The sequence below is a fragment of the Macrotis lagotis genome, chromosome X (assembly GCF_037893015.1).
Source record: "Macrotis lagotis isolate mMagLag1 chromosome X, bilby.v1.9.chrom.fasta, whole genome shotgun sequence".
In the NCBI taxonomy this organism is placed as follows: Eukaryota; Metazoa; Chordata; class Mammalia; order Peramelemorphia; family Peramelidae; genus Macrotis; species Macrotis lagotis.
Window position 1 is genome coordinate 21,070,301 of NC_133666.1, and position 13,402 is coordinate 21,083,702.

Genomic DNA, 13,402 nt, shown 5'->3' on the forward strand with positions numbered 1-13,402 from the left:
TTGGATGTATGACTGTTTTTCATATCTGATGATGCAGTAAGCAAAAAATTCCTTTTCAAGGACTGAATTTAAAGCATGTATATTTCTAAAACACTTTGTAAACCTGGAAGCACAGCATTAATGTCAGATATTATTATGGTTCCTTTATATCCATTTTCCTTCCCTTGATTGAAAAATTATTTTATTATTATAAGGTTATAAGCCTAGGGGACCCTCTAGATGAGTGAGTGTCTGCAATAAGCAGACTTAAGTTAGGAGGTGGTAGTGCCCCATTTAAGGGCACAAAATCAGAGGTAAAGGAAGAATGATTAAATAGTGTTGCCTTTGAGGATACCAAGGTAAGAAAATAGAACACAGCGTATATCTCTTGAAAACAATGTGGATCACAAGAATAGGGATGCATGTGAGGTGGGGGCATGGATCTGGCTATCAGACAACTAGGCATCACAACTGACAAGAGTCACAAAGTCCTGAGTCTGAATACTATGCTATCATAATGTGACATGTTGCATATGAAGGAGATGTGGGTCTGGAAGCTCAGGAAGATAACTGAGGAGCCAGAAACTGGAGAAATTCCCTGTTTTTAGTATAAAGCATGCTGGCTTTGGAGTCAGAGGACCCAGCTTGCAGTTCTAGCTCTGCTCTGTCCCACCTGTGTGACTTTGATTAAGTCACATCCCCAACTTGACCTCTACTTGCTCTTCGGCAAAATGAAGGGGCTGGAGATATATATCTTTGGAGGAACCCATCCAGCTCTCCATAGCTCAGTTCCTATGTGTGACTTGAGTTGTAATAGAAAAGATTTTAGTGCTTTACTACTGCTACAAAGAAAGAAACACTTGACTAATATTGCTGTAGAGATATAATAGTTTACCCATTGCATGCTTGTGGATATAGTTTGATAAGTCTTGCCTTTTGTTAAGAGTTGAACTTCCTTTGTAGGTAGCCTCTACTGAGGCTAGAGAGACACATTACTATTAGACAGCCATCCTATTTTGATCTTGCAATTATATTAGATCAGAAATCTGATGAGGAGTTTCATTAAATTTCTACTAAAAGTGGTGACTGACATGATGGCCATGTTGCCCACATAAGGATCCCTGTAAGACAACCTGGAATTGTTAATTGTGGTTCTGAGTGGGACTTTGGCTACAGACTCTTTCCCAGCCTAGGAGCAGTGGCAAGGATTGGAGAAACAGTCTCAGGAAAATTTTCTAACAATTCCACAACTTTCTGTCTATCAATAGCCAGCTCACACCTGGTTAAACCATGGACCTGACCATTAAATCCATAATATGAAGACATTAAATGAATGTCAATTCAAGAGCCAAGCTTCATCTAAGATCAAAAGAGGGCTAAAATAAGACAGACTCAGCAAAAGAATGGAAGGTCAGTCTCAAATTTTTCAGTCAGGACTTGGGACAACACAATTTATGTCACCATGAGAGTGTCCTGGACCTCTTTCCTCTTTCCAGAATCTTCCTTTGGTCCCTGACAAAGGCACTTAACTACTCAATAATGAATGCTCTTTTGTGCATTTAGGTAACTTGTATATGTAGAGAAGAAGTAAATGTTTGCTAGGCCAGATTAAAATTGGAAGCCATATACTAGAACAAAAGAATATTTCTAATATCTATCTATTATGGAAACAGAGTGGTAGAAATAAAGGAGTAGAAGATTGTTAAACTCTAAAGATAACTCCAACATTTTCAAATTTTTAGAATTTTCTTTCTTCTCAAACTCTGCTTCCTCTCTGGGTGGCTTTCTGGATGACACTATCCTAACTCCTCTGAACCTGAAGAAGATTCTTTGTCTCTACCTGAAAAATTCAGTTTTTGACAGTGTCCAACATAACTGTGGTGACTGGCTACTTTGCCCCAAATAAAAGGTCTTGTCATGATTGGACAGCTAATGGCACTGGCAGCCACTTTAACACCAATGAAAAGACAAAACCCAGCTGCTCTACATTCCCACAGGCCAGTATAGTCTTGAGATGTGGATTTGAGTCACCAAAGGAACAGACTGGCATATGACTCCCCCCTCAAAGGAATACATTTCGGATGGGTCCTATTTATACTACCTATTTGAGATGTGTTCATTCCTTAAGCTTTGCGATTTTGTTTGAGTTCTCTAGTCATGAACTAGAGAAGGTGTGTATAGCACCACCTAACCAAATGTATCTCCTCTTTTCGGATATTCTGGGGAAGACTTTTATCCTTTTCTGGAGAGGATTCCATCTTCAAAGAGATCCAGGATCAGAGGTCAGCCTATGATTCTCCAACTTCAGGGAATTTACCTCAGTGAAAAAACCCAAATATACCAGTACTTTTTTAACCAGTATCTATGTAGGATATAAAACTACTCCTCTGGTGGGGAGCACAGTGATCCTGGAGTTACTCAGCATTTAGGGTTATGTTCTCAATTGTCAGTGAGTCATTCCCAGTTATTCTTTATGGCGTTTTGCTATTCTCATGGCTTCTCGTGACCTGTCATAACCCAGCTATCAAGGGATGGTTGGGATGATGCAAAGATATTTGGGCGGTTGGTTTGGGGCCTGTATTGAACTGCCCTCATGACCGATGGAGTTGTGGGTTGACATTGGCTCTTGTGATCTACCTTGTTCTATTTACTCCATGATGTTTTGGTGTAGTCACTTCCTGTCCCTTACACTGTGAATCCCTGCACTGATTGCCTTGGATATCATGCTACCAAAGCCTTCAACACAAAACAAGCCAATTGCAGTCACCATACTCACCACTTTGGGGATTCAAGATATGATGCTTATTCAGGGACCAGCCTCCGAGATTCGAAGCATCCATCTCAAACCCTTGCAAAACGACTGTTCTTTTCTCCCAGAGAATCAAGTCAGGACAGGTTTCATATTCATAGCCGACTGAAACTATCAAAAGATGGTGAATGGCACATTAGTAAATTTTTTCAATTCGCTTCTATTGTTTCATTCTCAAGCAAAGAAGAATCTGGCGGACAGTAAGATTCCATAGGTGTCATTTGCATTGCGGCACTGACTACAATATAGTAAGATGCAGATCTACCCACTCCCACTACTCCATGGCAAATAGTGCCAGGTTGGCATTCCCATGATCAAATGGGCAATGAGGATCATTGACATGTCTGTACCTATTATACTTAAAGGATTCAGCCTGGTTCTCCTACTCCTGGGAGGGAGGAATTCAGGAAGAAGCAATTCTAAACTGTGGGTGTGATAGAGGAAATTTGGCACTTAGGGAGTTCAAAGAGGAGAAAAGGGCTGACTTTCTGATACTTGCTTACATATAGCAGTAATAAAACTTGAACTAGTCCAGATGAAATTTCCCCATTTAATGGGTAACTTCAGTTTCCTGCATGGAGCTAACCAAAGGGCTCTCATCCAGAGTCCATTTGGCGACCACTCCAGGGAAGCACAGATGTTGTGTATTCAACTTGAAACCCTGATATGCCAGCAAAATGGAAAGTGTAAAATATGGTACCTTGAATGTCCATGAGAGCAGGTATCGAAATCCTATAGCTCAGTCAGAGATAGTTCGGTGCATTATGGTCCTCTTTGGAAGACCTGCTTTTACGGTCTACCTGCCAAAGTCCTGAATTTTAGACTCCCCAATTTAGAGCTGCTCATATCCACTTAATGTTGCAAAGCCTCAGAGCATTGGCTCATTACTCTGGGTACTGGGCAGCTGTCTTTACTGCCCGTTATGGTCTCAAATAGTCCCTACTAGTGTTTTGCTATTGTTTCTGTGGAGTTACTTCTTCCCAACTGGCAGATGTCCTTAGAGAACCCAATCCCTTCATTTATACTCGGGTATGCAAACTGCACATAAAGACTGACTCTAACCAGGGCCAGTACAACATGGTTGAGAAATGAAAAATTCAATCAAACTGTTTTGTGTTTTTTGGCTTCAGGCAGCAGGAGAAAAGACGGTTGGTTGAGTAAAAGTGGGTTATGAGTTTAGGGGGAGCTGGACTGCAGACAAACCAAAAGGATGTCTAGAATTACAAATATAAAACTCTCCATGAAGAACATGGGGTTTATTCACATAGCGGATTATCAAGGGTCCATTTTTAAGCTTCAGTTGGCTTTTCTTTGCCACCTACATGCAATAAGGACACTGATTTCCTCCATCCCCCAAACTGTCCCCCAGCCAGTTGTTATATGCTAAGGGAACAGGAACTTGTTTTTATATTAGTTGCAGCCAAACATAATTAAGAAGAGAAAACAGCTGGAAAAAATCTACATAATGCATTCCATGTCAATAACATTCTCTTCAAATGTCTCCTTGTGGTCAGGAGGTGACCCTGGAAACTCAATGTTCTAAGCCAGTAGAGTGCCAAGCTTTAATCCATCTAGAGAGGCTATGTGGTGTATGTATTATCTAAAAGACTGGACAAGCTCAACACTAAAAGTCCCGTCACTCAGGACTGATCAGTTTTGATCCTTGAGGGACCGGGAACTATTTCAGTGCAATGAACACCTGGATTTTACTGATAACCTTGAGCAAATGACTTGAAAATTGTCCACTCCATTGTCCTATAGAAAGAAGCTGAGAATCACTGAACTTTAAAGCAAAGAGGGACCTTAGAGGTGACCTAGACAAATCTTCCAACAAATATAGGAATCCTGTCTCTAGGGGGAAGGGGAGGAATAAACACAGTGCCTACTTTACAAATATCATTGCATTTGGTCTTCTAACCCTTTCAATGATGGGGGAGCTCACTATCTTCTAAGGTAATTAATTTGTTCCACTGTCAGATAGTTTTACTTAGAACAGAATAGAAATGTTGCTAGGAAAAGGTTCCAGCACCAAAGGCTCTCACTTTTCTGAGATCCTTAACATTGTAATTATTGAACAGCATGTAATATATTCACATTGGGCTCATACTAGAAAGACAAAACATTAGACACAAAGTCTTGTGCTAGAATAATCTTGACTAGATAATGACGATGCTTCAGGTCGCCTTGGTATTTCTCAGTTCCCAGTGATTTCGTAACCATGATGCCTACTGGGAGGACTGGTGCTGTCTTCTGCCAGTAGAATATAATCTCCTTAAGGGCAGGAAACTTGCTTCCTTCTAAACGTGTTCATAGGGTTTAGCAGAATGCTTAATTTTTGGCAACATCTTAAAGTCTTGATTAATAAGGAATTCCCCCAAATAATAACTTTCCTGCAGCTCATCTCTTTCCCCCTAGAATTCCTGATGAGTTCTGGCTCTTGCCCTGCATACAGAAACTCCTTGAAGGAAGAGTTTCCTTTTGTCTTTGTTACATGCTAAGGGAACAGGAACTTGTTTTTATATTAGTCCCAGCCAAACAGAATTGATCATCATGCTTCATGCTGTCTTTGTATCCATAGGGCCTAGTATACAACAGTTGCTTAATAAGTACCTGGTGACTCATGGATTGACTAAAAGAGCAGTGATTCTTTTTCTGCAAAGGGAAGGTTTTGTTTCACAAATAAATGGTGTGACTTGGTGACCTTGGATACAGTGATGGGGTTTTCTTTAGTCCTCAGTAACAGCAAAAGGGTCCCTCAACTCTTAGGAGGAGGTATATGGAATAAAGCCATCTGAGGGTTACTCATGAGAAGATAGAAGCTTCTCCCTTCCTCATCTCCTCTCTCAGAATTGCTCTTTAGTCCCAAATGAAAAAGTGCATTAACTGTAAAGCTCACAATTCGATTACTTTTTTCCCTAGCCACAGCAAGTAGCAATGAGGCAGTCACTTAATAAAGGTTCTCTAATTTTTATTAGATTTATTTTCTCTCGAGGAAGTCCTGTGAATTAATAACACTATAATTTATACTGAAAGTTGTCCAAAATTCCAGGGAACTTGAAGGGATGTTTGGGGATATGGCTCAGAGGAACAAGGCAGAATTTTTTTCAGGTGAGACGATGGACAGCAGCCACTGCTGACATCATCCTGACACTCAAAGTCAGCTTCTGAGGAGGCAGGGAGGGAGATGAGTAGCACTTCCAGAGTAAAGCCAATGAGTAGCAAGTTTAGGGTCTCTTTCTTCATGAATTGGGCTGCAGTAAACTAAATATCTTTGCTTGGCAGCATTTGATGAAAAGAAAAACACAGTTATTTTGCTGAGTGTGCCCCCAATGGCTCTCCGCCTGCTATGGTGACAGCTCAGCCTGGGGCTTAAAACAAAGGCAGAATGGAAATAGGCTGAGTGGCCATTAGCATTTTATAGAGGACTGATTATGCATTTTGTTTGAACCCCAGCATAGCAAGGAATTGCCTGTGGGGGGCAAGAATGGCAATGAAAGCTCATGGTGTTTCCTACTATGGCCAAACTGAACTGCTTACAATACCTAGTACATGCCCTATGACCTTTTATGGTCCCTCTTTTACTCACAATCTTTCCTCTGAATAAATTCATCATTTCCATCCCCTCTATGAAATACCTACTTAGTTTTTAATGTATCCTTTTGTAAAAACTGTTCCCAGATTGCCCAAGTTGGCAATTATGTTTCCTGTTGAGTCTCCCTATAGCATTTCAGGTTTCTCAGCTCAGTTCTCCAATAGAGCTACTGGTTGGTCCTTAATTATCAAAGAAGACCAAAATGACCATGAAGTTTGAGACAAATGACAGAACCAATATGAGTTTGGAATGCTCTAGGCACAGGCTGGATGCAAATAGTCCATGTGACCCCCTGGGGTGGGTACTCTACATTTGTATATGTCATGTTTCTTTTGAGCAGCTTGCAGAAAGACTAATAGCAGATAATCTATGCCTTCCTCACAGAGTGCAGCCCCCTCACTGATGAGGGCACCCCATGCTGGGCAATCCTGTGCCAGTGTCTCCCATGCTGTACAACCAATTCAAAAATTCTTCAATGAGACCTTCAGGGGGTCTTGGTATCACTTCTTCTGACCCCTTGTGAATGCTTGGAAACTGAGGAAGGACTCAGGATATCACTTTCATCAAGTAGAGAGAAACTAGGAGGAATTTTGTAATGACCAGCTATGGGGGAATGGGTGTGATGTTTGTTTTATTCGCCATGACCATTGAGTTGCTGTCAATGTTTAAAGATCAGCCTGGTCTTGAGAAAGCAAAAGGGGCACAAACTTTTCTTCACTTTCCAGGTTTTCAAATATAAAAACGCATTTCCTAAAACAGCAACAACAATGAAAATGAGAAAAAAGTATCTAAAGAATCAAAAGGAAATATTGACCTCTTTTAGGAGACTGGAGGATGGGGAAAATGGTTTCCAAGGGAAAAAGAGAAGAAATATGACCTCTGAAAATTTAAAGTCAAGAAGCAGCTTATTGAGCTTTCTCTAATAAAGAAGAAGTGACTGCTTGCCTTCCAATGAAAAATATGGATTCCCCTGTACTGTGATAGGAGAGGTCATTCAGTAAAGATCAAAAGAAGAAGAGATAAATGGAGGTCGCTGGGGACTCTGATGTGAGAGGCATGGAGGCAGCTATTTGTCCATTTGAAATAAAAAAAGAGAACTGCCTGTTGCATTTCGGGGATAGGCATCCAGGATGAGACAGAGAACATTCCCAAGACTTGTCAAACTGAATGATTCATGTCTTTTGTTTCTTTACACAGCACCCTTTCCCCTTCCTCAGTAGAATTACTTCTCTTGGTAGCTTTCAGAATTTATTTTGGAGAGCTTCCCTGGCATGAGAGAATAAGTGATAGCTTCCTTTTCTATAGACAACTTCCATCTTCCAGCTGATTTTGATCAGGATTTCCCTCTGCCCCTTTGAATCCTTGGTCTCCCTGGTTTTCAACGAACTTCAGGAACATTTTGTTTGTCCTGATCATAGGATGAGTGGTAAGTTGGTCTTCAGAGCACTTATTTTGACTTCCAGGATGAAGCCTGGTCTATACACTGAGGAAAGGCAGCAGGCATTTGGCTGTGACAGAAAGACTAATAGCAGATAATCTATGAAAGCTACTGCAAAATTCTCCATTCCTTCCACCTCTTCCAGCTTGTTAGAAGTGAGAAACTAAATCCAAATATGGTAAAAAAAAGATTTATCAGTTGGGAGTTTTTGATTTGGAGACTACTAAAGTTTTCCACAATTCCCTTGCAGTCTATATGGGTTTTAGGGGCTAGGGAGGAGAATGCTCCAAGTGGTCACAATGCTGATCTCCTTTTTGCCTTCTACTGATTTGACAGATTCTCCAATCCTCAGAAAGTCTATCATATACTTATTACCCAGCATTCATGTTTTTTTTTCCGTTTCTTTCATTACCTGGGAGTTTTTGTTTCTTCTTTTGGCAGGAGAATCCTTCCATTCTAAGATGGAAATTGAGACCTGCTCTATGATTTGGTCCACATTGATTTCATGGTCTTTGTGACCTAAAGACTTCCCCAATGTGGGAATAAGGGAATATTTCAAGAAATACTTCCAACTTGGGAGACAGGGTTGGTAAGGAAAGTAGACTGAATTTTCTTAGAAAACAGGGGAATATATTGGAAGGATTTCAAAAGTACAATAGGAAGAGAGTCCTACTGCAAAGCAAGAAGACCAAGGCTATCTAGTAGTCATGAGAGTTGTACCAGAGAAGTGGGGAAGTCATTCTAGGGACTCATTGGAGTTCAGAAAGGATTAGATGAATTTATCTGAGCCACAGCTTAGAAATGTAATGTTAATCTCTTTCAGCATGGATCTCAGAACCCAGAGTTTATAAAGGGAAGATAATGGGTGGAGGAGCTGCTGTGAGCAAGAGGCACATACCCAAAGGTATGCAGTATCTGCAATCAAGCACGAGCTACCTGAAGGCGGGTTTGGGTGACCATGGGCCTGATGTAGGAAGGGTGGTAATGGCCTAGGACTGTCTGTGCTACTTACTTCACATTTTGAGTGCTGAATCCATCACTGACTATTCATCTAGTCATTAGACTCACTGATTCCAAATATCTCCATTTTAAGAGTATAATTTATCTTAGTGATATCCATCATGTGTGTCAATTTGACTACTGCAAAGATTTGGTTGGGGATTCTAAAACGTTGGAGAGACTTGGTAGATTCACCTTAAGGGGTCCTTTTGAAAGCAAAATATTGGGGCTCTTAGCTGGGGATGGTTTTAAGTAGGTCACGTTACATAAAATATCAGCAGATGCTATTTTTGAGTTAAGATGTACATTTGACTGAAGGGAAATTTATCACTACTAAGGCATCTTCCTCAGGAATATTGGGTGTATACCAAAAAACTGGAGCTTTTTCCTACGAAGGCTAGCCCCATTGTCTCTCCTGTAGTGGCAGTGGGCTGCTTTGTGAGGCGAACCCTTAGGAAGGGGATTGCTCTGAAACAGCCAAAGAACTGCCCTAAGGAATTCAGCAACAGTTGTTGCCAATAACCTTGAAGAATAATAGAATTGTTTAGAGCAGTGGCACTAGAAGTGGATGGCTGATTTCCTGAACTTCCAAGACTCCGAATGGCTGCCATTTAATTTAATTAAAATGAAGTCTGTGCAGAATGTATTATTACATATTGATAATGCACCCGGACACAGGGAATTATTTTGACAAAATTCACATAATGGATGGAGATCAGAGCCCCTGAGCAAGCCAGTTTGTCAAACTCAGTAAGGCTGTATGAGAAGTCCAATGGCAGGTCTAACCACACAATTAAACCTTCTTTACATTGTTTTGTAAGCAGCAAAGAAACTAAATGAAACCAAATTATTTTCCATTCTCATACTTTCCTCAAAGCCAGGGTGAGATTGAGCAAATTCTACACTCCAATTACTTCCTTCTATGCAGTGTTCAGGTAGGGAGCCACACAGACTTCTGGCTAGATCAGTTCAAGGAAGAGGAGGATCAAGTGCATTGGACTTGGAGTCAGATGACCTTTGGAGATAACACCTAAGCCTCAGTTTTATTACCTGAAAAATCAGAGTTTCAGGCCTTTCCTTTTCCCAAACCCTACAGCATCTAAGGCCCAAAGCAATGAAATTGGGCTTTGTTTTGTCACCTTTGAGAGGATTTTATTCCTTTTCTTGATGGAAGCAGGTCTTTTTTTTCATGTCAATCGTATGACTGACTAATTAGGTATTAGAACCACAGATCCACAATATCTCTATCTAAGAGTATAATTGATCATTGTGATACTTTAAATGTAGTTTATCTCCCAAAAGTCTGTACAGTGTTGCTAATTCCAATTTCTATGATCATAGGACGCTAGGTCTAGAACTGGAAGGGACCTCATGCATCAGGTGGAAGTTAATCTCTCTAGTTGAACTTCCAACTGAAGAAGTGGTTTTGAATGCCATTAGGCACCTCTTTTGTGGCAAAGCACCTAGTGTTGATTTCATTTCAGAAAAATTCGACAAGATAGGGGATCTACTGCTCATACAAAAGTTGACTGGAGTCTTCCAGGTTATATGCAAGAAGAGGAGTTCAAGGATGCCCTCACTGTTTATCTCTATAAAGGAAAAGGAAATAGGTTGCCCTGTGACAATCAGAGTGGGGGGATCTCTCTCTCTCTCTTAATTACTATTGGGAAGATTCTTACCAGGGTTCCCCTTAATAGACTGATCCTTCCGATGGAAGATGGTCATTTTCCTGAGAGCCAGAGTGGCTTCAGAAAGGGCTGAGGAATGCTCAATATGGTGCGTGCTGCCCAAAAACGCTAGGAGAAATGTAAGAGTACAACAAATGTCTGTACACAACTTTCACTGATCTGACTAAGGCCTTGAATACTGTCAGTCGTGAGGGCTTGTGGAAGATCATGGCAAAATTTTGTTGCCTGGAGAAGTTTGTATGTCACTTCTACAATGGCATGCTTATATGGGTTCTGGATATTGGATGATGCCTTTGTGATTTCCCAGTCACCAATGGGATACTTGCTCTCATGCTTTTTAGCATGATGTTTTCAGCCATGTTGTTAGAGTATTTAATGAGAATGAAAATGGCATCAAGATTAGCTACTAGACAGATAGTGAAGTATTTAACTTGAAAAGCAGTGACACAGAAAACAAGCATTTGAAGTGAGATTTGAACCAATATAATCTCTAACTCCAGAGTCCATAGACTTTCCATTGATGAAAGGGACCTGGGATATTACTTCATACAACCTCTGTCATAATAATAGCTGACAATGACACACCTCAGTCTCACCACAAACTCTTCATTTGAACAACATAGCCTTTCTGCAGTTATATGAACAAGACATCCCATCTTTCTGCTCTGGACAGAGAGTGTTCAGAGAATCATAGGTTTTTCAGAAAATATCCAAAGAATCACAGGATTTCGGAGGGACTTCCAGAGAATCATAGGATCTCTGACAATCTTCAGGGAATTATAGGATCCCCAGGGAATCATAGGAGCTTGGCTCTGGAGCTGGAAGGGCCCTCAGATATCACCTAGCCCAATGCCCTTCATTTCATCAATGAGGAAACTAATGCTCTAATTTAGAGTTAGGTTAATTGACTCTTTCCAAAGTCACACCTCTTCCTGATGCTACTCCATGACCACCCCCAGTCTTTCATGACTTTCCGCATATCAAGTCTCCCCTTATTCTATGATCTATCCTCCATTCAACAACTAAAGTGATTTTCGTAAAGTGGATGTTTAATCACATCACCCCCTACTAATGAAACGTCCCTACTGGCTCCAGGAGTAAATACAAAATGCTTTGCTTGGTATTCAGTCTTTCATAACCTGTTTCATCCCATTGTTCCAATCTTCTTATAATTTACTTCTTGATATGAATAGATTCTTTGATCCAGTGACACCAGCCTCCTGGCTTCCTATGAACAAGACACTCCATCTCCTGGCTTGGGGCATTTTCTCTGAACATCCTCCTTTCTTGGAATGCTCATCCTCAGTTTCTCCTACTGACCTCCTGGATTCCTTAAATTCCCAACTAAAACCCTACCTTGGCCACAGGAAGTCTTCCATCAACCTCTTCATTCTAGTGCTTTCTCTTTCTCAATCATTTCCTGTTTTTCCTGTATAATGCTTGCTTTATAGAAATTTGTTTGCTTGCTCTCTCCCTCATTAGACTGTAAGTTCTTTGAGGGCAGGGACTGTTTTTGCCTCTTTCTGTATCCCAAATACTCAGCATAGTCCTGCACAGACATAGTAATCATTTAATCAATACTTATTGATGAGGTGATTGTTCAATCACTCCGTGAAGCAGGCTGTGCAGATAAGAGCATTGAACTAATAGCTAGCTGTGTGACCACAGGCAAGTTACTTAACTTCTCAGAACCTCAGTTTCCTCATCTATGAAATGGAGAAAATAGAATACCCACTACCTGCCTTCCAGGCTAATTATGAGGAAAAAAGCACTTGCCACTCTTAAAATGCTATTTCTCACCTGTCCAAGTATTGCAATAGTCTCCTAATTGCTCTGCCAGCCTACAGTTTCTCCCCTCTCCAATTCATCCTTCATTTAGCTGACAAAGCAATTTTCCTAAAGTACAGATCTGACCATTCCAAAACAGCCCCCTCCCCTTACCCTGGCCACCTTCCCCTTCAATAAACTCCTGTAGGAATTTGATCTCCTCTTAACCTATAGGATCAAATATAAATTCTTCTGTTTAAAGGCCTTCACAAGGTGACCCCTTCCTATTTTTCCAGTTTTCTCATCCTATCCTGGATTCCAAGAACTTTGTCAGCCAGGGATGTTGGCTTTCTTGCTGTTGCTCCCACATGATATTGTGCTTTCCATTTTTTTTAGGTTTTTGCAAGACAGTGGGGTTAAGTGGCTTGCCCGAGGTCATACAGCTAGGTAATTGTTAAGTGTCTAAGGATGGATTTGAACTCAGGTCCTCTTGACTCCAGGGCTGGTGCTCTATCCACTATGCCACCTAGCCGCCCCCACACTTTCCATTTTTATGTTTTTGTACTGGCTATTCCCAATGCCTAGGTTGCTATCTCATTCCCTCCTTTGGCTTACTTCAGGAACTGGCCCAATCATCAATTAATGCAGCTTCTTATAGCCATCCCCTTCTCCAAGGTCACCTTCTCTGTACTGATCTGGCAGGGACCTGTTTATATACATGTTATTTCCTCACTTACAGTGGAAGCTCTCTGAGGTCAGAAAATGTTGGTATCTTTCTTTGTATTTCCATTGTTTAGTGCCTATTGACTGACTGATTGATCAAAGTTCTTTCTAACTCAACAATTTCTAAAACCTAAAGTACTGGATTTACTGAGAAGCAAAAGGAATACCAAAGAGTAACAATAATTTCTTTCTTTTGTTTATTTTTCACAAGACAATGGGGTTAAGTGACTTGCCTAAGGTCACATAGCTAGGTAATTATTAGGTGTCTGAGGCCTGCATTTGAATTCAGGTCCTCCTGACTCCAGGGTGGGTGCTCTATTTACTGTGGCACCTAACTGCCTCCAAGTAACAATAATTTCTCACAAAGTCTCCTAAATTAGAAATTGAATGATGTTGATTATTTCCAA

The 13,402-nt window shown here is 40.8% G+C and overlaps 1 protein-coding gene across 6 annotated transcripts in view; it reads right to left on the reverse strand.

Moving 5' to 3' along the window:
* TENM1 (teneurin transmembrane protein 1) overlaps nt 1-13,402 on the reverse strand; it is a 1,637,812-nt gene that overhangs the window by 99,797 nt on the left and 1,524,613 nt on the right. For all 6 annotated transcript variants that reach the window (XM_074202813.1, XM_074202814.1, XM_074202809.1 and 3 more), the window contains one exon: nt 2,756-2,899. In XM_074202813.1, coding sequence (XP_074058914.1) covers nt 2,756-2,899 — 144 coding nt within the window. The remainder of the gene's footprint in view (nt 1-2,755; nt 2,900-13,402) is intronic.